This window comes from Monodon monoceros, unplaced genomic scaffold, assembly GCF_005190385.1.
Source record: "Monodon monoceros isolate NGI ecotype Baffin Bay Population unplaced genomic scaffold, NGI_Narwhal_1 Super_Scaffold_10, whole genome shotgun sequence".
Lineage (NCBI taxonomy): Eukaryota > Metazoa > Chordata > Mammalia > Artiodactyla > Monodontidae > Monodon > Monodon monoceros.
Genome location: NW_021703766.1, coordinates 47,959,691 through 47,985,236, shown reverse-complemented (window position 1 = coordinate 47,985,236; position 25,546 = coordinate 47,959,691). Strand labels below are relative to the sequence as shown.

General features: G+C 41.8%; 1 protein-coding gene across 11 annotated transcripts in view; it reads left to right on the top strand.

Moving 5' to 3' along the window:
• The window catches only part of LOC114906543 (zinc finger protein 235), a 46,242-nt gene extending 26,294 nt beyond the window's left edge, over nt 1-19,948 (top strand). For 4 of the 11 annotated variants that reach the window (XM_029241420.1, XM_029241412.1, XM_029241406.1 and 1 more), the window contains one exon: nt 12,770-15,596. In XM_029241420.1, coding sequence (XP_029097253.1) covers nt 12,770-14,739 — 1,970 coding nt within the window. In that variant the 3' untranslated portion in view covers nt 14,740-15,596. Of the gene's footprint in view, nt 1-4,792; nt 4,886-12,769; nt 15,597-19,924 lie in introns of those variants that run through there. The other 7 variants (XM_029241474.1, XM_029241458.1, XM_029241466.1 and 4 more) reach the window with 6 other exon arrangements.
• The last annotated feature ends 5,598 nt before the right edge of the window (nt 19,949-25,546 follow it).

Genomic DNA, 25,546 nt, shown 5'->3' with positions numbered 1-25,546 from the left:
GTGCGGGGCGGGCCTGCGGCGGCAGAGGCCAGTGTGACGTTGCACCAGCTGAGGCCCGCCGTGCGTTCTCCCTGGGAAGTTGTCCCTGGATCCCGGGACCCTGGCAGTGGCGGGCTGCACGGGCTCCCCGGAAGGGGGGTGTGGATAGTGACCTGTGCTCACACACAGGCTTCTTGGTGGCGGCAGCAGCAGCCTTAGCGTCTCCTGCCCGTCCCTGGGGTCCGTGTTTTCAGCCACGGCTCGCGCCCGTCCCTGGGGTTCACGCTTTTAGCCGCGGCTCACGCCCGTCTCTGGAGTTCCTTTAAGCAGCGCTCTTAAACCCCTCTCCTCGCGCATTTAAGCAGCGCTCTTAAACCCCTCTCCTCGCGCACCAGGAAACAAAGAGGGCAGAAAAAATCTCTTGCCTCTTCAGCAGGTGCAGACTTTTCCCTGGACTTCCTCCCGGCTAGCCGTGGTGCACTAACCCCTTCAGGCTGTGTTCGGGCCGCCAACCCCAGTCCTCTCCCTGCGCTCCGACCGAAGTCCGAGCCTCAGCTCCCAGCCCCGCCCACCCCGGCGGGTGAGCAGACAAGCCCCTTGGGCTGGTGAGTGCCGGTCGGCACCGATCCTCTATGCGGGAATCTCTCCGCTTTGCCCTCCGCACCCCTGTGGCTGCGCTCTCCTCCACTGCTCCAAAGCTCCCCCCTCCGCCTCCCGCAGTCTCCGCCCGCAAAGGGGCTTCCTAGTGTGTGGAGACCTTTCCTCCTTCACAGCTCCCTCCCACTGGTGCAGGTGCTGTCCCTATTCTTTTGTCTCTGTTTTTTCTTTATTTTTCTTTTGCCCTACCCAGGTACGTGGGGAGTTTCTTGCCTTTTGGGAGGTCTGAGGTCTTCTGCCAGCATTCAGTAGGCGTTCTGTAGGAGTTTTTCCACGTGTAGATGTATTTCTGGTGTATCTGTGGGGAGGAAGGTGATCTCCGCGTCTTACTCTTCCACCATCTTCCCAGCACCCCCCTTTCATCACTTTAAATACGTCTTGCCACTTCCTTCTGGCTTGCAGAGTTTCTGCTGAAAGATCAGCTGTTAACCTCATGGGGATTCCCTTGTATGTTATTTGTTGTTTTTCCCTTGCTGCTTTTAATATTTTTTCTTTGTATTTAATTTTTGATAGTTTGATTAATATGTGTCTTGGCATGTTTCTCCTTGGATTTATCCTGTATGGGACTCTCTGTACTTCCTGGACTTGATTGACTATTTCCTTTCCCATATTAGGAAAGTTTTCAACTATAATCTCTTCAAATATTTTCTCAGTCCCTTTCTTTTTCTCTTCTTCTTCTGGGATCTCTATAATTCGAATGTTGGTGTGTTTAATGTTGCCCCAGTAAGACTGTCCTCCATTCTTTTCATTATTTTTTCTTTATTCTGCTCTGCAGTAGTTATTTCCACTATTTTATCTTCCAGGTCACTTATCTGTTCTGCCTCAGTTATTCTGCTACTGATTCCTTCTAGAGAATTTTAAATTTCATTTATTGTGTTGTTCATCATTGTTTGTTTGCTCTTTAGTTCTTCTAGGTCCCTATTAAATGTTTCTTGTATTTTCTCCATTCTATTTCCAAGATTTTGGATCATGTTTACTGTTACTCTGAATTCTTTTTCACATAGACTGCCTATTTCCTCTTCATTTGTTTGGTCTGGTGGGCTTTTACCTTGCTCCTTCATCTGCTGTGTGTTTCTCTGTCTTCTCATTTTGCTTAAGTTACTGTGTTTGGGGTCTCCTTTTTGCAGGCTGAAGATTCATAGTTCCCGTTGTTTTTGGTGTCTCCCCCCAGTGGGTAAGGTTGTTTCAGTGGGTTGTGTAGGCTTCCTGGTGGAGAGGACTAGTTCCTGTGTTCTGGTGGATGAGGCTGGATCTTGTCTTTCCGGTGGGCAGGACCATATCAGGTGGTGTCTTTTGGGGTGTTTGTGGCCTTATTATGATTTTAGGCAGCCTCTCTGGTAATGGGTGGGGTTGTGTTCCTGTCTTGCTAGTTGCTTGGCATAGCATGTCCAGCACTGTAGCTTGCTGGTTGTTGAGTGGAGCTGGGTCTTAGTGTTGAGAAGGAGATCTCTGGGAGAGTTTTCACCATTTGATATTTCATGGAGCCGGGAGGTCTCTGGTGGACCAATGTCCTGAACTCAGCTCTACCACCTCAGAGGCACAGGCCTGACACCTGGCCAGAGCACCAAGACCCTTTTGGGAGTCTGAGGTCTTCTGCCAGCGTTCAGTAGGTGTTCTGTAGGAGTTGTTCCACATGTAGATGTGTTTCTGATGTATTTGTGGGGAGGAAGGTGATCTCCACGTCTTAATCCTCTACCATCTTGAAGCTCCCCCCCTCCTTTTTTAAAAATTTGTTTGGAGTATAGTTGATTTACAATGTTGTTAGCTTCAGGTGTACAGCAAAGTGGTTCAGTTATACATATACATACGTTCATTCTTTTTCAGATTCTTTACCCATATAGGTTATTACAGAATACTGAGTAGAGTTCCCTGTGCTATCTGGTAGGCCCTTGTTGGCTATCTATTTTATATATAGTAGTGTGTGTGTGTTAATCCCAAGCTCCTACTTTATCCCTCTTATCCCCCACGTTCCCCCTTTGGTAACCATAGATTTGTTGGATTTTAATTTATTTTATTTATTTATTTTTGGCTGCATTGGGTCTTCATTGCTGCACGCAGGCTTTCTCTAGTTGTGGCGAGCAGTGGCTACTCTTCGTTGCGGTGCGCGGGCTTCCCATTGCATTGGCTTCTCGTTGTGCAGCACGGGCTCTAGGCACACGGGCTTCAGTAGTTGTGCCCTACAGGCTATGCTGCTCTGTGGCATGTGGGATCTTCCTGGACCAGGGCTCGAACCCGTGTCTCCTGCATTGGCAGGCAGATTCTTAACCACTGCACACCAGGGAAGTCCTCCATTTTTCTTTGTTAGGATTGCTTTGGCTATTCAGGGTCTTTTGTGTTTGTTCTAGCTCTCTGAAAAATGCCATTGGTAACTCGATAGGGATTGCATTGAATCTGTGGATTGCCTTGGGTTGTACAGTCATTTTGACAATATTGATTCTTCCAATCCAAGAACATGGTATATCTTTCCACCTGTTTGTGTCATCTTCGATTTCTTTCGTTAGTGCCTTAAATATAGTTTTCAGAGTACAGGTCCTTTGCCTCCTTAGGTAGGTTTATTCCTTGGTATTTTATTCTTTTTGATGTGATGGTAAATTGGATTATTTCCTTAATTTCTCTTTCTGATCTTTCATTGTTAGTATATAGGAATGCAAGAGATTTCTGTGTATTAATTTTGTATCCTGCAATTTTACCGAATTCAGTGATGCACTCTAGTAGTATTCTGGTAGCGTCTTTAGGGTTTTCTATGTATAGTATCAAAAGAGTCATCTTCTTAAGCAAAGTGGCCTCCTCAATGAACTTCTGTACCTGCGTTTCAGCTTCCTCAGAAGTGTTAACCCAGGTACAACATGTGGTGTTGGCCACAGCACAGGCACCTCCTCCTCCAGCTAAAAGATAATCAGGGGCTGTCCTGTTATCAGGAGTGGCCTTGGCCAGAGGGTCCACATATTTCTGCTGGGCAGCTAATGTCTTAGCAATGAAATCTATAGTCTCTTCAAGAGTCTCTTCAAGAGTTAAGGAGTGGTTTCTGATGACAGTCTCATTTATATCTACTCCTAATCGGGGAAGTAGGGCCCTACCCAAGGAAGCAAGCCCCGAATCATGAAAAGCCTCCTGGTAGGTCCTTTCTAGAACAGGTAGGGGCACGGTTAGATAACCAAGAGGCATTGCCCAGCTGTGCACCAGCCCTCTAGGCATCTGTAGGCCCAAGGAGAAACATAACCACCACAGACAAAGATAAGTCTTGTCAGGGCACAAACTACTTCCATGAAGGTGGCACTGTTAATGGATTCATTTGTAAGAATTGTTGCCTGTGCCTATTCAAGCCAGGGGTCAGTTAACTTATATTTCAGGCTGGGAGAAAATCTCTTCTGAATTCCAGAGGTTAACCCCCTTAGCAGTGGCCTGGGGGATGCAGATGAGGGCATCATCTCTGCAGGCCAATGCCAGAGTAAAGGAAAGAAGGGGTTTCACGGTTAGGTAAAGTCTGGATCTGGCTTCTTGGGCAGAAGCAGTCGACCTTGGTGTCAGCTACTTCTCGCCCATCACCTTGATTTGGAGGTCCCCAGCATCTGTATAGGACCTGGTGTCGGGTGGCGTGTCTTTGTAGCCGTGGGATGTACATCCAGGGTTCCGTACCTTCTAGTTTCCCTGCAGTGTCAGTGGGCAGGAGCACTTGGTGAGGTCCCTTCGGACGGAGCTCAGGGGCTGCCTTCTTCCTGATTCCAAATCAGAAGGGTAGGAGAAAATTGCAAGTGTTAGTTTGGTGCGTCAGAGCCAGATATTTGAGGAAACTAGAAAACATTCAGGATCCAGTCCAGTTTACAGATAACATTACCTCCAAGACAATTAGCAGGACTAGAATCTAATATCTACAAAGGTGGAAACATAATTTTTCTTCTCTACAATTACTCCACCTCCCTTTTTTTTTTTTAAAAAAAACAACAACAAAGGTTTGTGTTAAATTTGGCCTGATTATTTAAAAACTCTTTTTTAAGACTGGTTTCCTGGAACTATGTATGCAAGGTACCAGTTCGATTTTTCCAAGCAGTTCCTTGAAGCTCTCTGGTCATATATGAGTCTACACATATCTCAAATATGACATTTCAGTGAAAACCTTGGTAATACAGCCAGTGTTTCTAATTGTGTCCTGTCACAGGGAGAACAGATTCTTACTGAACTTATGTGAACAAATATACTATCAGGAAAATAAGGGTACTCACTGAGACTTTCTGAATTCTGGAAGGATCAGGTAAGGAGAAAAAGTAGATGTTTCATCTTTGCTCACAAAGGTATATTTTACCAGATTTCTGTAAGTCATATGTAACTTAAGAGATAAAGGTCTCCTTAAAATGGGAAAACGAAAATATCAGAGCATCCTCCCCAGTTCATGTCGTCCCACATAATTAACACTCGTTTTGCTTGAATCTGTTTTTTTCCATTAGTTCTCTTGACCTTGCCTGATGATTGAAGCCAGTAGGGCAGTGATCATTCCAAGAAGTTTACAAGGTTTCTGTGTGATATACCCAGTGAAGCAGGTACCTAGATCACTGGAGATTGTGGAAGGTGTACCCCAAGCAGGAAACACCTTCTTTAATAGTGTCTTTGCCACAATGAGGGCATTGGTCTTGCAGCAGGGAAAGGCTTTACTATCTGGAAAGCATCCAGACTGAAGACCCATAGTGAGTGGCACTTGAATGAAGTCCAGCTGCAAAGTATTCAAAGGGTCCAGAAAGAGGACGTCTCCAGGGACAAAGATAGTTTTTCTTTTTTAATTTTTAAAACTGAGATATAATTAACATATAACATTGATTTCAGATGTCCAACATAATGAATCAACATTTGTGTATATCGCAAAACTATCACCACGATGAGTCTAGTTAACATCCGTCACCACACAGTTATAATTTTCTTCTTGTGATGAGAACTTCTAAAATCTACTCTTAGCAGCTTTCAAATACGCAATACAGTGTTATTAACTATAGTCGCCAAGCTGTACAGAGTTTTGACTTTAAAAAATTTTTTTTAATTGCACTGTGGTGGGTGAAGGAATGCAAACACCAAAAAATGGGGTTTGCCAGGGAGCTGGGAAGAACCAAGTGGCCATATATCTTGGTTTTCCCAGAGCCCCGACTGTTTGTTGAATTTACAGCCATTGTTTACCTGTCTCAGTTTATCTGATACAGGAGCAGACTGTTGCCAGGTGACAAGGACATCGGCGTGGCAAAAGTTTGGCCTTGAGGGGTCTTTCTTTGCAGAAGCAGAATGGACTTCATCCACATGCCCCACAATCTATAGATTCTACTGCTGCTACCTTTGCCTGAGAAGCAAGGGCAGTTCCCTGATGCTAGGGTTCAGTCCTTTTGGTGTAAGCCTCAATTTAGGTGACAGACATTTTATAGCAGGAGTTTTCACACAATTTCTGAAACACTTATAACATGTACCAGCAGCCCTCAGAAACGGCAAGAAAGACTGAACTCAGAATGGTTCTCCAGGGCGCCGTGCCTGTATTTCTTCTGAATGCACTCAGAAGTTCCACTTGGGATCTTGTCACTGCCACCAATATGATAAAAAAACAAAATTCAACTGAGTAAATTTGAAGATCTGGTTGGCCTTAATCATAGGTTCAGCATCCCAGGGCTCATCATGAATAAGGAGACACCCATTTCACCCTTAGGGCTCTGAAGCCATTTCAGGAACAGAGGATAAAAGACTAAATATTAGAACAAAAGATGCTCTGATTGCTCTTATCTCTCAGGAAATTCCAAGGGTTTTGGGAGCTGTGAGCCAGGAACCATGGAAGAAGATGAAACATTTATTATAAATCACAATGTCACCTTTTATAGCATGTAGCGTATAGGAACTGTATCTCTTATTTTTCAGAAGTGTTTTGTTTTTTGATGCTATATAAATGGAATTGTTTTTCAATTATTTGCTTCTGTCGGAATACAGTTGATTTCTGTACATCAATTCTTGTAGCCTGCAATCTTCCTATATTCACGTGTTCTAGAAGCGTTTTTGTACATTCCTAAAGATTTTTCTATATATAGATTTATAACTTCTGTAAATACATTATTTTACTTTCCTTCCCAATCTGTATGCCTCTTGTTTCCTTCTGCCTGACTGCAGGTAGACAGCATTCAGTCTTTCCTCACTGAGCATGGTGTTAACTGGAGGTGATTTTTTAGTGTCCTTAATGGACTGAGTTCCTTTCTCTTCCTAATTTAATGTGTATTTTTATCATGTGTGGGTATGGTAATTTGTCAAATGCTTATTCGCATTTTTTCAGACAATTGTAAGAGTTTCTCCTTTATGCTGTTTTTTTCTGTGTAAATATTTTTATTGATTTGAACCCTCTCCCTTTTTTCCTTGATGAGTTGGGCTAAAGGCTTATCAACTTTGTTTATCTTTTCAAAGAACCAGATTTTAGTTTCATTGATCTTTTGTTTTCTTCGTCTCTATTTCTGGTCTCATCTTCATGATTTCTTTCCTTTTACAAACTTTGGGTTTTGTTTGTTCTTTCTCTAGTTGCTTTAGATGCAAAGTTGGGTTGTTTGAGATTTTTCTTGTTTCCTGAGGTAAGACTGTATTGCTATAAACTTCCTCGTAGAACTGCTTTTGCTTTGTCCCATAGGTTTTGGATCATTGTGCTTTCACTTTCATTTGTCCCTAGGTTTTTTTTTTAATTTCTTCTTTGATTTGTTCAGTGATCCATTGGTTGTTTAGTAACGTACTGTTTAGCCTCTGTGTGTTTGTGTTTTTTATAGTATTTTTTCTTGTAGTTGATTTCTAATCTCATAGCATTGTTGTCAGAAAAGATACTTGATATGGTTTCAGTTTTCTTAAATTTACTGAGACTTGCTTTGTGGCCCAGCCTGTGATCTATCCTGGAGAATGTTTCATGTGCACTTGAGAAGAATATGTATTCTGTTGCTTTGGGATGGAATGCCCTATAAATATCAGTTAAGTCCATCTGGTCTTATGGGTCATTTAAGGTCTGTGTTTCCCTATTGATTTTCTGGCTGGCTGATCTGTCCATTGATGTAAGTGGGGTGTTAAAGTCCCTCACTATTATTGTGTTATGGTCAGTTTCTCCTTTTATGGCTGTTAGCATTTGCCTTATATATTGAGGTGCTTCTATGTGGGGTGCATATATTTATTTACAATCGTTACATCTTCTTCTTGGATTGATCCCTTGAATCATTATGTAGTGTCCTTCCTTATCCCTTTTTTTTTTTTTTTTTTTTTTTTGCGGTACATGGGCCTCCCACTGCTACAGCCCCTCCTGTCGCGGAGCACAGGCTCTGGACTCGCAGGCCCAGCAGCCATGGCCCACGGGCCCAGCTGCTCCATGGCACATGGGATCCTCCTGGACTGGGGCATGAACCCGCATCCCCTGCATCGGCAGGCAGACTCCCAAGCACTGCGCCACCAGGGAAGCCCCCTTCCTTATCTCTTGTAACAGTCTTTATTTTAAAGTCTATTTTGGCTGATATGAGTATTGCTGCTCCAGCTTTCTTTTGATTCCCATTTGCATGGAGTATCTTTTTTCATCCCCTCACTTTCAGTCTTCATGTGGCCCTAGATGTGAATTGGGTCTCTTGGAGAAAACATACATTGATATCCAGGTCTTATTTTTGTATCCATTCAGCCAGTCTGTGTCTTTTGGTTGGAGTATTCAATCCATTTAGGTCTAAGGTAATTACTGATATGTATACTCTTACTGCCATTTTGTTAATTCTTTTGGGACTGTTTTCGTAGGTCTTTTTGCTTCCCTTCCTCTTTTGTTCTCTTTTCTTGTGATTGGATGACTATCTTTAGTGTTGTGTTTGGATTCCTTTTTCTTTTTTTGTGTATCGTAGATTTTAGGTTTGCGGTTACCATGAGGTTTTGATAAAACAATCTTGTATATATACACAGACTGCTATAAGTCGCTGGTCTATTAATTTCAAATGCTTTTCCAATATTCTCCATTTGTACTCTCCTCTTCACAGTTGCTGGTTTTGATATCATATTTGTGTGTGGATAATATCCTACCTTTACTGTATGTTTGCCTTTACCAGTGAGCTTTTCCATTCGTAGTTTTCTTGTTTCTAGTTATGGGCTTTTCTTTTTCACCTAGACAAGTTCCTTTAGCATTTGTTGTAAAGCTGGTTTTGTGGTGCTGAATTCTCTTAGCTTTTGCTTGTCTGTAAAGCTTTTGATTTCTCCATCGAATCTGAACAAGAGCCTTGCTGGGTAGAGTATTCTTGGTTGTAAGTTTTTTCCTTTCATCACTTTAAATATATCCTGGCACTCCCTTCTGGCCTGCAGAGTTTCTGCTGAAAAATCAACTGATAACCTTATGGGAATTCCCTTGTATGTTATTTGTTGCTTTTCCCTTTTTTCCCTTGTTGCTTTTAATATTTTGTCTTTGTCTTTAATTTTTGTCAGTTTGATTAATATGTGTCTCAGCTTGTTCCTCCTTGTGTTTATCCAGTATGGGACTCTCTGCGCTTCCTGGACTTGAGTGTTTCCTTTCCCATTTTAGGGAAGTTTTTGGCTCTTTTTTTAAAGATTTTATTTTATTTATTTATTTTCGGCTGCATTGGGTCTTTGTTGCTGAGCCTGGGCTTTCTCTAGTTGTGGCGAGCAGTGGCTGCTCTTCGTCGCAGTGCGCAGGCTTCTCATTGCAGTGGCTTCTCTTGTTGCAGAGCATGGGCTGTAGGCACATGGGCTTCAGTAGTTGTGGCATGCGGGCTCAGTAGTTGTGGCGCATGGGCTTAGTTGCTCCACAGCATGTGGGATCTTCCCGGACCAGGGCTCTGGTCCCCTGCATTGGCAGGCAGATTCTTAACCACTGCACAGCCAGGGAGGTCCCTTATCTCTTCAAATATTTTCCCAGGCCCTTTGTCTCTCTCTTCTACTTCTGGGACTCCTATAATGCAAATGTTGGTGCATTTAATGTTGTCCCAGAGGTCTCAGACTGTCCTTATTTCTTTTCATTCTTTTTTCTTTATTCTGTTCCGCAGCAGTGATTTCCACCATTCTGTCTTCCAGCTCACTTATTGGTTCTTCTGCGTCTATTATTCTGCTGTTGATTCCTGATAGTATATTTTTCATTTCAGTTATTGTTCATCTTCTTTAAAATTTCTTGTATCTTCTTGGTCCGTGCCTCCATTCTTTCTCCAAGATCTTGGATCATCTTTCCTATCATTATTCTGAATTCTTTTTCAGGCAGATTGCCTGTCTCCACTTCATTTAGTTGTTCTTCTGGAGTTTTGTCTTCTTCCTTCGTCTGCAGCGTATTTCTCTTCCATCTCGTTTTGTCTGACTCTCTGTGTGTGTGGTCTCCATTCCACAGGCTGCAGATTGTATTTCTTCCTGCATCTGGTTTCTACCCCCTGGTGGGTGGGGTTGGTGCAGGGGCTTGTGCAGGCCTTTCTGGTGGGCAGGGACATGTCAAAAGGTGACTGTGGGCTCAGGATGACTTTAGGCAGCCTGTCTGTTGATGGGTGGGGCTGTGTTCCCACCCTGTTGGTTGTTTAGCCTGAGGCGTCCCAGCACTGGAGCCTGAAGGCTGTTGGGTGGGGGCAGGTCTTGGTGCCAAAGTGGTGACCTCCAGGAGAGCTCACGCTGAGGAATATTCCCTGGGGGCTCCCCCACCAGTGTCCTTGCCCCTGCAGTGGATCACAGCTGACCCCTGCCTCCCCAGGAGACCCTCCAAGACCCACAGGTAGGTCTTGCCCAGGCTCCTATGAAGTCACTGCTTTTCCCTGGGTCCCAGTGCACATGCGACCTTGTGTGTGCACTCCAGGAGTGGAGTCTCTGTCTCCCCGAGTCCTGTGGAGCTCCTGAAATCAAGCCCCACTGGCCTTCAAAGCCCAGTGCTCTGGGGGCTCTTCCTCTTGATGCCAGACCCCCAGGCTGAGGAGCCTGCCATGGGGATCAGAACTCTCACTCCTGTGGGAGAACCTCTGTGATATAATTAGTTTCCAGTTTGTGGGTCACCCAATCGGCAGGTATGGATTTGGTTGTATCACAAAAGCGCCCCTCCTACCATCTTGTTATGGCTTCTTCTTTGTCTCTGGATGTAGAATATCTTATTTGATAGGTCCCAGTCTTTTTTGTTAATGGTTGTTGAGAAGTAACTGATTTTTGGTGTTTTCATGAGAGGAGGTGAGCTCAAGTCCTTCTACTCTGCCATCTTGTCCTCCTCCTGCTTTCTGCTATTAAAGGAGCACTGATGATTTCACCTGTGAAAACCACCTCGCGTTCCTAGGGTTAACCCCACTTATTTATTGCGTAGTGCCCTTTTATTGTGTACTATAAAAAACAAGGTTTTCTCTTTGTTTAGGATCTTTGCACCTACATTAAGTAGGGATTTTGATCTGTAATTTTTTTTGACTTAAGGTCTTTGTCTATCTTGATATCAAGGTAATACAGGCCTTATTAAACACAGTACCTCAGAAAGTATACCCTCCTTTTCGGCCTTCTGCAAGGATTTGTGTAGGACTGGTATTATTCCTTTCCTACGTGCTAAGTGGAATTCACCAGTGAAGTTGTCGGGTCCTTTTGTGAGAATGTTTTTATTTATGATTTCAGTTCATGAACTACTTACATGGTTTGCTTTTCTTGTAACAGATTTGTATGTTTCAGGGAATTGGTATATTTTATTTAAGTTGTTGAACATATCCCCTTATTCTAATGCCTTTTGTGATCTTTAGTAATATCCCATCTTTTATGCCTGATGTTGGCAGTTTTTGTCTTTTTTTTTTAACATCTTTATTGGTGTATAATTGCTTTACAATGGTGTGTTTTGTCTTTTCTATTTTTTTCCTTGATTCAGTTTGTTTTCCTCAATTTTCCCCCCTTGTTTGTTTAATTGCTTTTCACTATTTCCTAATTTCCTCTTCTTTTTATGGCTTCTTAAAATGGAACCTTAGGTTATTGACTTTAGGCCTTTCTTGCTTTCTGTATGAATATTTAAAGCTATAAATAATCTGAGTGCCGTTTAACTGCATGCCAGAAGTTGTGATACTATTTTCTTTCATTATTATTTCAAAATATTTTCTAATTTCCCATGTGATTTCTTATAGGCATTTTCTGTGTGTTGGTTTTGAATTTAATTCTGCTATGGTCTTTAAAAAATCTTTCAAAATTTGTTTTATAGCCCTGGGTATGGTTTATCTTGATGGATGTTGCATATGTACTTGAAAAAAAAATGTATGTACTGCAGTTAGGTGCAGTGACCTGTAAGTTTCGTTTTGGTTAATAGTGGTTCAGATCTTGTATGGCTTTGATTTTTTTTAATGGTCTAATACGTGTGTAAAAAATCTTCAAGTCTGTAGATTTGTCCATTTCTCATTTTAGTTCCCTCTTTTTGTTTCATATATTTTGGAGCCTTTATTAGATACATACACACTTGTAATTGTTACATCTGCTAATCCTTTTGTCATAAAATGTCTTTGTATCTAATAGTGCTCTATTTTGTAAAGTCTTTTTGTCTGTTTAGCCATTCCAGCTTTCTTAGGCTTTGCGTGATATTTGTATGATACGTCTTTTCCTACCCTTTTTCTTTTGCTTACTTGTATTTAAAACATATCCCTTGTTGACAGCATGTAGTTGAACCTTGCTTTTTATATTCTCTGCCAATCTCTGCCTTTTGATTTTAGGGGAGTGCACTTCCACATAATATACTTACTGAAACCGGGTATATTTGCAATTGCTTTTGTTGGGGGAGGTCTCATCTATTTTGTTCATCTCTTTGTCCTTTTCTGCGTTCTTTCGGGTAGATCAAATATGTTTTGGTATTACATTTCCATGCCTCTGGCTGGCTTTTAGCTGCTGCTTTTCAGTCCAGGCCCTTGGTCTTTCCGGTGTCTGTATCCTTAAGAGATCTGCCGGGGATATGGGCAACCTCACTCTGGACTGACCCCAAATATCCTACCTTTTCAAATTTGTCTTTTTCTTGTTTGGATGTTCTCTTGGTTGCTGTAGACCTTTGTTTTTCAGAATTCCTACGAAGTCATTTTCACTACTCTCTAGTTGTTTATTTAATGTTTTCATGGCAGGAGCAAAGGCTTGGAGCTTCCTAGCCCACCATCTTGCTGCCGTCACTCTCTCCGTCCTTAATTCCTTACTGTTTTCCTTTCAGGAGCCAGGAATCACAATGAGATGGAGACTCTTCATGAAACAGGAGTCAGATTCCTTTCATTGGGAGAGCTTTCGTGCTGGCACATCAAGAGACACGTTGTGAGCAAATTAACCAAAAGTCAGGGCTCTGTGGTAAGTATTCACGGAAAGAATTCTCAGTCCCCCAAACAACATAATTCCCCTGCAGGAGTGTCCATTCAGGCTTCTGTGGAAGACAGCTGTTTAATGACTCTTCTGGAGGATCATTCTAATGTTATTGAAAATCAAGAATTTCCAACTGGGAGAGCTCAGAATTCCTGGAATAAACTCTATCTGAATGGGACTCAGAATTATCAGAGAAGTTGTAAGCTGACTCCAGTGAAAAACAAGTTCTGTATATTTGTTCCATGTGCTGATATTTTCAGTTGTATCTCCCCCCACCTCGATGATGACACGGTGTACAAAAGAGAGAAAGCTCACGGCAACAGAGAGTGTGGTAGAGATCTCTTAAAGGCATCACCTCTGGCCCCATGCAGTATCATTCAAACTGGACCGAAAACCTACCAGTGTAACGAACGTGAGAAGGGATTCAGTGACCACACCAGCCTTGAACTTCATCAGCAGGTACACTTGGGCAGGAAGTCCCCTACATACAGGACACATGAGAAGGGCAGTGGTTATAGCTCAGCTAGTCCCATTCAACAGAGTGTCCTCCGAGGGAAGAAACGCTATTGGTGTCATGAGTGCGGGAAGGGCTTCAGTCAGAGCTCAAACCTGCAAACTCACCAGAGAGTCCACACAGGGGAGAAGCCCTATTCATGCCACGAGTGCGGGAAGAGCTTTAATCAGACCTCACACCTGTATGCCCACCTGCCCATTCACACTGGAGAGAAGCCCTACAGATGCGAGAGCTGCGGGAAGGGCTTCAGTCGTAGCACAGACCTCAACATCCACTGCAGAGTCCACACGGGAGAGAAACCGTATAAGTGTGAGGTGTGCGGGAAGGGCTTCACCCAGAGGTCCCACCTTCAGGCCCACGAAAGAATCCACACTGGAGAGAAACCATACAAGTGTGCAGATTGTGGGAAACGCTTCAGCTGTAGCTCAAATCTTCACACGCACCAGCGCGTCCACACTGAGGAGAAACCCTACAGATGTGAGGAGTGCGGCAAGTGCTTCAGCCTGAGCTTCAACCTTCACAGTCACCAGCGCGTCCACACGGGAGAGAAACCCTACAAATGTGAGGAGTGTGGGAAGGGTTTTAGTTCGGCCTCAAGCTTCCAGAGCCACCAGAGGGTTCACACAGGAGAGAAGCCGTTTCGATGCAGTGTGTGTGGGAAGGGCTTCAGCCAGAGTTCCTATTTCCAAGCCCATCAGAGAGTCCACACTGGAGAAAAACCCTACAAGTGTGAGGTGTGTGGGAAGCGCTTCAATTGGAGCCTGAATCTTCACAACCATCAGAGGGTCCACACAGGAGAGAAACCCTATAAATGTGAGGAGTGCGGGAAGGGCTTCAGTCAGGCCTCGAATCTTCAAGCTCATCAGAGTGTCCACACAGGGGAAAAGCCCTTCAAATGTGATGCATGTCAAAAGCGATTCAGTCAGGCCTCCCATCTTCAAGCCCATCAGAGAGTCCACACGGGAGAGAAACCATATAAATGTGATACATGTGGTAAGGCCTTCAGCCAGAGGTCGAATCTCCAAGTCCATCAGATAATTCACACTGGAGAGAAACCATTCAAATGCGAGGAGTGTGGGAAAGAATTCAGCTGGAGTGCCGGGCTCAGTGCTCATCAGAGGGTCCACACAGGAGAGAAACCCTATACATGTCAGCAGTGCGGTAAGGGCTTCAGCCAGGCCTCACATTTCCACACCCATCAGAGGGTCCACACTGGAGAGAGGCCTTACATATGTGATATATGTTGCAAGGGCTTCAGCCAGAGGTCGCATCTTGTTTACCATCAGAGGGTCCACACGGGAGGGAACCTGTAGAATTGGAAGGTGAGGAATGGCCTCCAGATAATCTATGTCTTCATCTCTCTTGGAAAGTCTGTGCTCATTGTTGTGGGAAGTGCCTGCAGAACTTGGAAACATCAAGGAATCTTCATGGGAAAGAAGTTCTAAATGCTGTTTTTTTAAAGATCCAGTTGGGAGGTGAACTCTTTATACTAACATCAGGTTACAGGTACAGAGGAGAGAAAACGTATTCTATAAATATGGTCAGTGGTTACACCAGAGCTCTGAATGCCCCGATTCTCAAGATGTGACACAAGAGAAGAATCATTGGCATCTACCGTACATGAAGGTTATGGGCAGGACTTGAACAAAAGTATAATGATGGACAAACAATTGATGTCAGCTGCAGTGTACCCTCCACATAGGGAGGGCTGTTTTTCACCATTCTGTCTCTACTGTGTAGAACTGTGCTTGGTTCCTAATAGGTGCCTGGCAATTACTGAACCAAGGGGAGGAAAATCCCTCTAATTAGGACAAATATTTGAAAATTCTGGTTGGCTCCCTATCCTAAATTCATAACATTCTCAAGAAGAATCCTGCAAGTCCCCTTAATAAGACTGTACTTCAATTAATATTTCCTGAAATCAGAATCATATAATAGCCATCCACAATAGTACAGATTTGGACAAGGCTTATGAATGGCTTCACCCTCCATCCAGCTTCAGTTATATGTACAGAATCACCCATTGTGTGCAGTGTAATATTTAGCATCATTAGTTTGTATTTTATAGACTGAAAGACTTTTTTAATCTAATAACATACTGCAACTTACATGATTGGAAATTTTGAACACTAATTAATTCTTTAATTCCTTAGGGTTTTACTGTAACTCTGAAAGTGTTAAAAGTAGTTACTAGTAACAAAAAGTTTCTTAGTAAACTTGAATTGTTAATAATCGGTTTCTTTGCATTATTTCCATTCAGGCTCAGGTCACGTTGCCTTTTCTATGCATGGTCCTTCATCCAGACCTCTTTAAGCAGGAGCTTTGGCAGAAACCAAGGATATTAATTTTGTCACATTCCACCCCCATTGTTCCCCCTCTAAAAATGGGGTGGGGTAGACAAAAAACCTCTTGGATTTTGATTGAGATTTCATTAAAGTTATCAGTTTAAATTAATTGTCATATACACAGCATTCTGTGTTCAACACCTATTAGTAGGAGTGAACATTTGCTGGTCAATATGTATCAAAATAGTCTGCCCTGGCAAATCCTAGCATTAGAGGTTTTGCTTAGGAGATTATAGCAACAGTAAGGAAGATTGTACACAAAGATGTTTATACTGAATTTTTTTAAAAAGGAAGTATCAGTAAAATATTTACATAAATATATTCTAATATATAGCCATGAAAAAATATGATATAGATGTATAATGACAGGAAAAAATTTGTCATCCACGAAAAAACTAGGTTAGAGACTTCCTGGTATAATTCAAGTAATAAGGGGATGTGTACCTGAAGATGTGATTATGTGCATAGCACTAATAGGTGGAAAGATATATTTATTTTTTTGTCTGTGTTGGGTCTTCGTTGCTGTGTGTGGGCTTTCTCTAGTCGTGGTGAGCAGGGGCTACTCTTTGTCACGGTGCATGGGCTTCTCATCGCGGTGGCTTTTGTTGTTGCGGAGCATGGGCTCTAGGCACGCAGGCTCAGTAGTTGCAGCACGCGGGTTCAGTAGTTGTGGCTCTCAGGCTCTAGAGCACAGGCTCAGTAGCTGTGGCACACAGGCTTAGTTGCTCTGCGGCACGTGGGATCTTCCCAGACCAGGGATTGAACCCATGTCCCATGCATTGGCAGGCGGATTCTCAATCACTGTGCCAGGAGGGAAGTCCCAGGTGGAAAGATATTAATATACTACCTGGTTTACTCTGGCATAGAGGGTTCGGATGATATTTCTTTACCTTTTTGAAAAATTATTTACAGTGGCCATTATCCATTTTACCAAAGCAGTAAAACTGGGACAATAAAATAAATGAAAATCCCTTACAGCTAAATCTTAACTGCTTTATCTCATGGCCTGTAAACTTGTGTTATGGATGTACATAAAGCATGTTCACCATTGCATTATTGGTAATAGCACACTTTGCATTCATCAGTTGGATCTGACAAAAATAATTTGTGGCTTAGCCATTCTGTGGAATACTATGCAGAATCAAATGAGAAAAGATAAGTTCATAGTTACCGACATTAGTAGATATCCAGAATATGCTGAGGAAAGTGGGCAGAGACATAGAATATTTTATGAAATGATATCTAATTTACTGTGATGCCCTCCCTTTAAAAGTAACCAGATCATAGCCATACATATGATAATATCATACATGTATGTCATTTTATATATATATACATATATATATATATATATATATGAGATACCTAAGGGCATTATAGTAATTTCTTTTTTTTTGGCCGCACCTCGTGGCTTGCAGGATCTTAGTTCCCTGACCAGGGATGGAACCTGGGCCACTGGCAGTAAAAGTGTGGAGTCCTAACCACTGGACCACCAGGGAATTCCCCATTACAGTAAATTTTTAATTTTTTGAAATGCTTTTATTAGAGTGTTTTTAGTTCATTCTAAACACTCAGAAAAGATGTAAGAATAATAGAATTCCTTTATATCCTTTGGGTATCTAATGTGATTACAAGCAGACCTGTTTATCTAGTACCTGAACTGAGAACCCAGACAGCCTTGGCTTGTCTTTACAAATCTGTGTGGCCTCCAGCATGACAACTTCATACTAACTGGACACTACGTGGTGGCTCAAAAGTCTGCCAAGAAAAACCAGCAGAAGTACCATGGCCTTTGCTAATCTAACCTTGGAAGTAACAGTCAATCTGCCAGTCAGTCTATTGAGACAGTCACAAAAGCCTATCCAGGAGCAAGGGGAGGGGACATGGACCCTACTTCATGAGAGGAGTGTCAAAGAATTTGCAGACGTATTTTAAGACTGTCATACATTGCTATGATATTTTCTAACCTACAGTTTATTCAAATTCCACAGTTGTCCCAATATATATATTGGTGGCATTTTTTTTTTCCTATATCAGGATCTACTCTTAAGGTGTGTCATAACCTGCATTTGATTGTCATGTTTCTTTAGTCTTTAATTCTGGATCAGTTCCACAGCCTTTGTCTTCCATGAAACTGGTAATTTTGAAGAACACGAGCTAATGTGTAGGGTGTCCCTAAATGGGGGGTTTGACTCATCATGATTAGATTCAAGTTAACTGTGGCATGAGTGTTCCATGAATGATGCATACTTCTCAGTGCATTAGAACAGGAAAGATGTATTTGTTTCATTGCTGATGGTGGCTTTGATCACTTGGATACACTGATAATTACTAGATTTCTCCACAGTAAAGTTGCTGTTTGCCTTTGAAATTAATAACTAATTTGTGGGGAAATCTTGGAGACTGTGTAGTAACTGCTTCATCATAACCTTCACCTACTAGTCTTAGCATTCGTGGATATTCTTCTGTGAATCAGTTATTACTGTCATGATTGCAAAAGGATGACTTTCTTGCTCCATCATCCCTTCTATATTTAGCAATTGGCTTTCTACTGTTAGAAGAGCTTTGCCTTCTCCCCCACGCCTCTTTCTCTATCATCAGTGTGAACTCTTGTTTTCTGGTACAATAAGGTTGGGTTTATCTTGTATATTGTCTGCTGCGACCACAGATTCTATAGAGCCCTGAATCCTTTGGGGAAACCAAGATCTAGGGGCTGTATGTTCTCCTTGTAACTGGGATAGCAATCCTTCATCCTTCATGTATATGTGTGTGTGTAAAATACTGATAGCTTCCATTTCAAGTAACTATTGCTTTCTGGTCTTTCCCTATTCCATATTTAGGTCTTCAATAGTTGGAAGTAGGCTCCCAGTCATCAATCTGCTTACTCATTTGTTCAGTCCTCCAATATGCAGCAAGTAGCTTTAGAGTTGCTAAATAATGTCACTGCAAAACACACACCTGGTTGTGTTCAGGAATTTTTTTTTACAGGTCTTTTTAGATCATATGTAGAGATGAAGTACTCCGTTTAAAAGTTATGTCACCTAGTTCTTTTTATCCCCATTCAACCCAATTATATGATTCATTTGAAATAAAGTTAGATTCTTTTTTATGTTTATAGTCTCTTTCAGGTTCCCATCCCTCCCATCTTTTGATTTACAAAAATTGGGAAGTGGATTAAATTAAGGTGAAACTAGAATTCCCTAATATATTTCATTTGCATTGATTCCTTAGATATTTAAAATATTTTATTTACCTCCTTGGAAATACACAGTTTACCTCCTTGGAAATACACAGTAAGTGCTTTTCACTGTTCCACATCCTTCATGAAATTAATGTTTAATGACTGCATTATATTCCTTTGAGTAGATAGACCACAGGAATGGAGAGACTGTAATGCATGGTGGAAACTGGGTGGATTTACAAAAGCTGGATGGCTTATAAAAGGATATTTGTTTTATTCTTATATATTTCTTTATATTTGAAATATGCCAGGAATTTTAAATATATAAAATAAAAAGAGAAAGAGCTAGTGAGTATAGACATTTAGGGTCAGAAAATGTACAGCAGAGCTCTGTAGTTGATGTGCTTGCTTTGAGACTTGGACAATTTACTAATATATTTATAAATATTATATTTACTTATGTTAGTATATATTAATAGTATGTACTTATATGTTATTCATACAGTATATTATATATTCCTGCCTGTAAGTGAGGCATTCTTAATAAATACTCTGAAATTTCAATGAAGAAAGTTGCTTCCCCCCTCAAGGACTGTCTTTCAAATGGTCTCCTGTGTTCTCTCTCACACTCCTTGTACCACTAGGCGTGGACATGGGGTGCGTGTCTTGTTAATTTCCGCTTCCGAACTATTATCTCCCTCTTCTCCCTAAATTCCAGCCCCCACCCCCCAGCATTACTTTTCATGTCATCAAACTACCCACCATTCCTTTTCCATGCAGTCACCTACCAGTCTGTTCATTTCTGTATTTTAAATGTGTTGACCAAGTAAGTTCCTACTGTACCAAAACTCCAACACATAAAGTATTAATTCTACACCAAATATTTTAAAAAAATTTTTTAATTTAAAAACTATCCAAAACCGGCGACTTCCCTGGTGATCCAGTGGTTAAGACTCCGCACTCCCAATGCAGGTTTGAACTAGATCCCGCATGCTGCAACTAAGAGCCTGCATACCACAAGTAAAGATCCTGCATACTGCAAGTAAAGATTCCACATACAGCACCTAAAAAGATCCTGCATGCCACAACTAAGAAGAAGATCCCATATACCGCAATGAAGATCCTGCGAGCCACAACTACAGACCCAGTGAAGCCAAATAAATAAATTTTTAAAATAAAAACACACTATCCAAAAGCATTGGTGAGTGATCAAAAGTGGGCAGATCCTGGAGATAGGTCAACACTTAGAAGAAGGAAATGACAGGGTCAGTTTTCTGCTTTTTATATGGCTTTTATCCTAAGAGCACGTCCCAGTCAACTCTGTTTAGGTCAGCTAAAATTTTGGATTGTATCTTGGGCAGTACCATCTGGAAAACCACAAGAGAGTTCAAGGCCTATACAACTGCTGCTGGAAGATGAGGTGTGTAGGATAGCCTTAGAAGCAAGCCAGAGAGGGAAAGCCCCAAATTCTGTGTATAAGCATTTCCCAAAAGTCTGGCTGATTCTTTAACTATATAAGGCAGAGGAGACAAAGCTACCAAGCCAATAGAGCTGAATTGAAATTTGAGCTGTCACCAACAGGAAAGAAACAATTTTCAGTCTGAATCCAGCTAAATTAAGTGACTAATAAAACTACTTTTTAAAAAAAGAAAATCAGTACCCTTTGGAGGAACATAATGGAATCCAGTTTCCTCAGTATATTAATGACAATGTCCAGGATATAATCCAAAGTTACTAGACAGATGAAAGAAACAGGAAAACATGACCCATTCTCAAGAGACAAGAGATCAATGGAAATCAGCCCTGAGATGATTCAGATGTTGCAATTAGCTAATGATTTTTTTTTTTAATTTTTGGCTGTGTTGGGTCTTCATTGCTGTGCATAGGCTTTCTGTGGTTGCAGCGAGTGGGGGCTACTCTTCGTTGCAGTGCACAGGCTTCTCATTGCAGTGCCTTCTCTTGTTGCGGAGCACAGGCTCTAGGCACATGGGCTTCAGTAGTTGTGGTGTGCAGACTCTAGAGCACAGGCTCAGTAGTTGTGGCACACAGGCTTAGTTGCTTTGCAGCATGTGGGATCTTCTCAGGCCAGGGCTCGAACCCATGTCCCCTGCATTAGCAGGCAGATGCTTAACCACTGTGCCACCAGGGAAGCCCAATAATGATTTTTAAAAGCTATTATAAGGACTTACCTGGTGGCACAGTGTTTAAGAATCCTCCTGCCAATGCAGGGGACACAGGTTCGATCCCTGGTCTGGGAAGATCCCACATGCCATGGAGCAACTAAGCCCATGTGCCACAATTACTGAGCCTGTGCACCACAACTACTGAGCCCATGCGCCTGGAGCCTGTGCTCCACAAGAGAAGCCACCGCAATGAGAAGCCCTCACACCACAACAAAGAGTAGCCCCCACTTGCTGCAACTAGGAAGCCCACATACAACAACGAAGACCCAACACAGCCAAAAAATAAATAAAATTTAGAAAAAGAACCACTCTATTAAAAAAAAAGCTATTATAACTATGCTTAAAATGTAAAGGAGGGCTTCCCTGGTGGCACAGTGGTTGAGAGTCTGCCTGCTGATGCAGGGGACACGGGTTCATGCCCCGGTCCGGGAAGACCCCACATGCTGCAGAGCGGCTGGGCCCGTGAGCCATGGCGGCTGAGCCTGTGCGTCTGGAGCCTGTGCTCCACAACAGGAGAGGCCACAACAGTAAGAGGCCCACGTACCGCAAAAAAAAAAAAAAAAAAAAAGTAAAGGAATGTATACTCACTGTGAAGGAAAAGATAAGAATTCTCCGCTGAGAAATTGGAACTCAAAAAAGAACAAAATGGGGCTTCCCTGGTGGCACAGTGGTTGAGAGTCCGCCTGCCGATGCACGGGACGCGGGTTTGTGCCCCGCTCTGGGAGGATCCCGTGTGCCGCGGAGCGGCTGGGCCCATGAGCCATGGCCGCTGAGCCTGCGCGTCCAGAGCCTGTGCTCTGCAACGGGAGAGGCCACAACAGTGAGAGGCCTGTGTACTGCAAAAAAATAAATAAAAATAAAAATTCTACGGGCTTCCCTGGTGGTGCAGTGGTTAAGAATCCACCTGCCAGTGCAGGGTCACAGGTTCGAGCCCTGGTCTGGGAAGATCCCACGTGCTGCAGAGCAACTAAGCCTGTGAGCCACAACTACTGAGTCCGTAAGCCTGTGAGCCACAACTACTGAGTCCGTGAGCCACAACTACTGAGTCCATGTGCCACAACTACTGAAACCAACGCACCTGGAGCCTGTGCTCCACAACAAGAGAAGCCACCCAATGAGAAGCCCGTGCACCACAAAGAGTAACCACAAGCACAGCAATGAAGACCCAATGCAGCCAAAAAAAGTTTAAAAAAAATTCTAGAACTAAAAAATATCCTAACAAATTTATTACATCACTGTAACAAAAGTGAAATGACAGAGAAAAGTGTTTCAGTGAACTTTAAAATAACTTAGATGAAATGGACCTATTCTTTGAAAGACACAATCAAGAAAAAAAAATAGATAATCTGAATATGCCTATATCTACTAAAGAAATTGAACCAGTGAGTAATTACAAAAAAAGAATGCACCAGGCCCAGAGAGTTTCATTGGTGAAATTCCCAAACGTTTAAGAAAGAAATTATAGAAAATTGGTATTATTTCTTCCAGAAAATTGAAGCAGAGGGAATATTCTATGAGGCCAGTACTACCCTAATATCAAAACCAGATAAAGATATTAGAAGCAAGAAAACTACAGACAAATATCTCTCATGGACAAAGGTGTAAAAATCCTCAACAAAATAGCAAATCAAATCCAAAAATGTATGAAAAGAATTTATACCACAATCAAGAGGGATTTATTTCAGGTATACAAGGCTGGTTTAATATTTGAACATTAAATTAATCCATCACACCCATAGGCTAAATAAGAAAAATCACATGATCATATCAATAGATGCAGAAAAAGCATTTGACAAAACCTAACTAACATTTGTAACAAAAACTCAGTAAACTAGGAATAGAACTTTCCAAACTTGATAAAGAACATCTACCAAAAAACCTGCAGCAACATAATACTTAATGGTGGGAAACTGGATGCTTCCCCAAAGATCAAAGACAAGGCAAGAATGTTCACTTACACCATTCCTAGTCAACATTGTACTGGAGGTCCTAGCTAATGTAATAAAATAAGGAAAGCTTGGGAAGAAAGAAATGGAACTTTGTTCACAGATGATGTAATAGTCTATGTAGAAAATCCCAACGCATTGACGAGAAAATAATAATTCCTGCAAGTCAAAGTGATTATAGCCAAGTATAGAATACAATATACAAAATTCAACTGCTTCCCTGTATACCAGCAGTGAATAACTGGAATTTGAATAAAAAACAAAATACCACTGACATTAGCTCCAAAAATGAGAAATATTTAGGTACAAATCTAACAAAATAGGCACATGATCCATATGAGGGAAACTAAAACCTTGATGAAAGAAATATCTAAATAAATGGAGAGATATTCCATGTTCATGGACAGGAAGACTCAATACTGTCAAGATGTCAGTTTTCCTAATTTGATCTATAGACTTAATGCAGTCCCAGCCAAAATCCCAGCATGTTATTTTGTTAATATTGACAAATGGATTCTAAATTGTATACGAAGAGGCAAAAGATCCAGAACAGCCAACAAAAGAAGAAGGTCAAAAGACCTGACTGTATATAAAGGTATAGACTTACTATAAAGTTGTAATCAAGATGGTGTGGTACTGGCAAAAGAATATACAAGTAGATCAGTGGAACAAAATAGAGAGCCCAGAAATAGACACCCCCCCACACACAAATACTAGTCAACTGATCTTTGACAAAGGAGCAAAGAGTCTTTTCAACAAATGACACGGAACAACTGGACATCCACATGCAAAAACAAATTAAAAAAAAGAATCTAGAGACAGGCTTTACATACTTCACAGATCACAAACTTCAACATAAAATGCAAAACTGTAAGACTTCTAGAAGATAACATAAGAGAAAATCTAGATGACCTTGGGGTGGGCGATAAGTTGTAGATAGAGCACTTACCATATGTCCATGAAAGAAAAAAATTAATGTTAGACTTCTGTAAAATTAAAAACACATTCTGCATAAGACACTATTGAAAAAAAGACAAACCACAGACTAAAAAAATTCTTACAAAACATATCTAATAAAGGATGTGTCCAAAATATACAAAGAACTCTTAAAAGTCAACAAGAACAAACAAACCAACTTAAAAATGGGCAAAGGATCTCAGTAGACATCTCACCAAAGAAGATATACAGATAGAAAATAAGCATATAAATATACGTTCTACATCATGTCATCAGGGAATTGCAAATTAAAATGAGATACTACCTATCAGAATGGCTATCAAAAAACTGACAACACGGGACATTTGTGGTGGCGCAGTGGTTAAGAATCCGCCTGCCAAGGTAGGGGACACAGGTTCAAGCCCTGGTCCAGGAAGATCCCACATGCCGTGGAACAACTAAACCCATGCACCACAACTACTTAGCGTGCACTCTAGAGCCCAGGAACCACAACTACTGAATCCTGCATGCCTGGAACCTGTGCTCCACAGCAGGAGGAGCCACAGCAGTAAGAAGCCTGTGCACCGCAGCGAAGAGTAGCCCCCGCTCACCACAACTAGAGGAAGCCCGCACACAGCAATGAAGACCCAACACAGCCAAAAATTAATTAATTAAATTTAAAAACAAAAAAAAACCCCGACAACACCAAACAGTGTTAAGAACATGGTGGCAACAGGGATGATTTTTTCATTTCTGGTGGGAAAGCAAAATGGTACAGCCATGTGGAAAGACAGTTTGGCAGTTTCTTATGAAGCTAGACAGAGTCTTTCCATATGGACTGCAATCATGCTTCTAGGATCCTACCCAACTGGGTGGAAAACTTATGTATACTCAAAACCTGCACACATATTTATAGCAACTTTCATCATAATTGCCAAAAACTGGAAGCAACTAAGATGTTCCTTCAACAAGCGAATGGATATACAATCTATGGTTGTATAAGTTAATTAATTTAAAAAAATACAATAACTGAAGGAAGTTCACTAGATTACTAAAATAGCAGAATGGAAAAAAACAAAATTGTCAGTGGCCTTGAAGATACAATAGTAATTATCAAATCTGAAGAACACAGAGAAAAAAAATCGCAAAAAAATTGGAGAGAACCTCTGAAATCTGAAAGATAATAAAAAGGTATAATGTGTGTGTATTTTGTTTTTGTGGTATGCGGGCCGCTCACTGTTGTGGCCTCTCCCGTTGCGGAGCACAGACTCCGGACGCACAGGCTCAGCAGCCATGGCTCACGGGCCCAGCCACTCCGCGGCATGTGGGATCTTCCCGGACCAGGGCACAAACCCATGTCCCCTGCATCGACAGGCGGACTCTCAACCACTGCACCACCAGGGAAGCCCCAATGTGTGTGTATTTATAGTCCCAGAAAGAGGGGTGAGGGGAGTGAGGCAGAAAAGAATTTGAAAAAATAAAGACCAAAATTTTGCCCCATTTGGTGAAAGACATAACTTTACAGATTC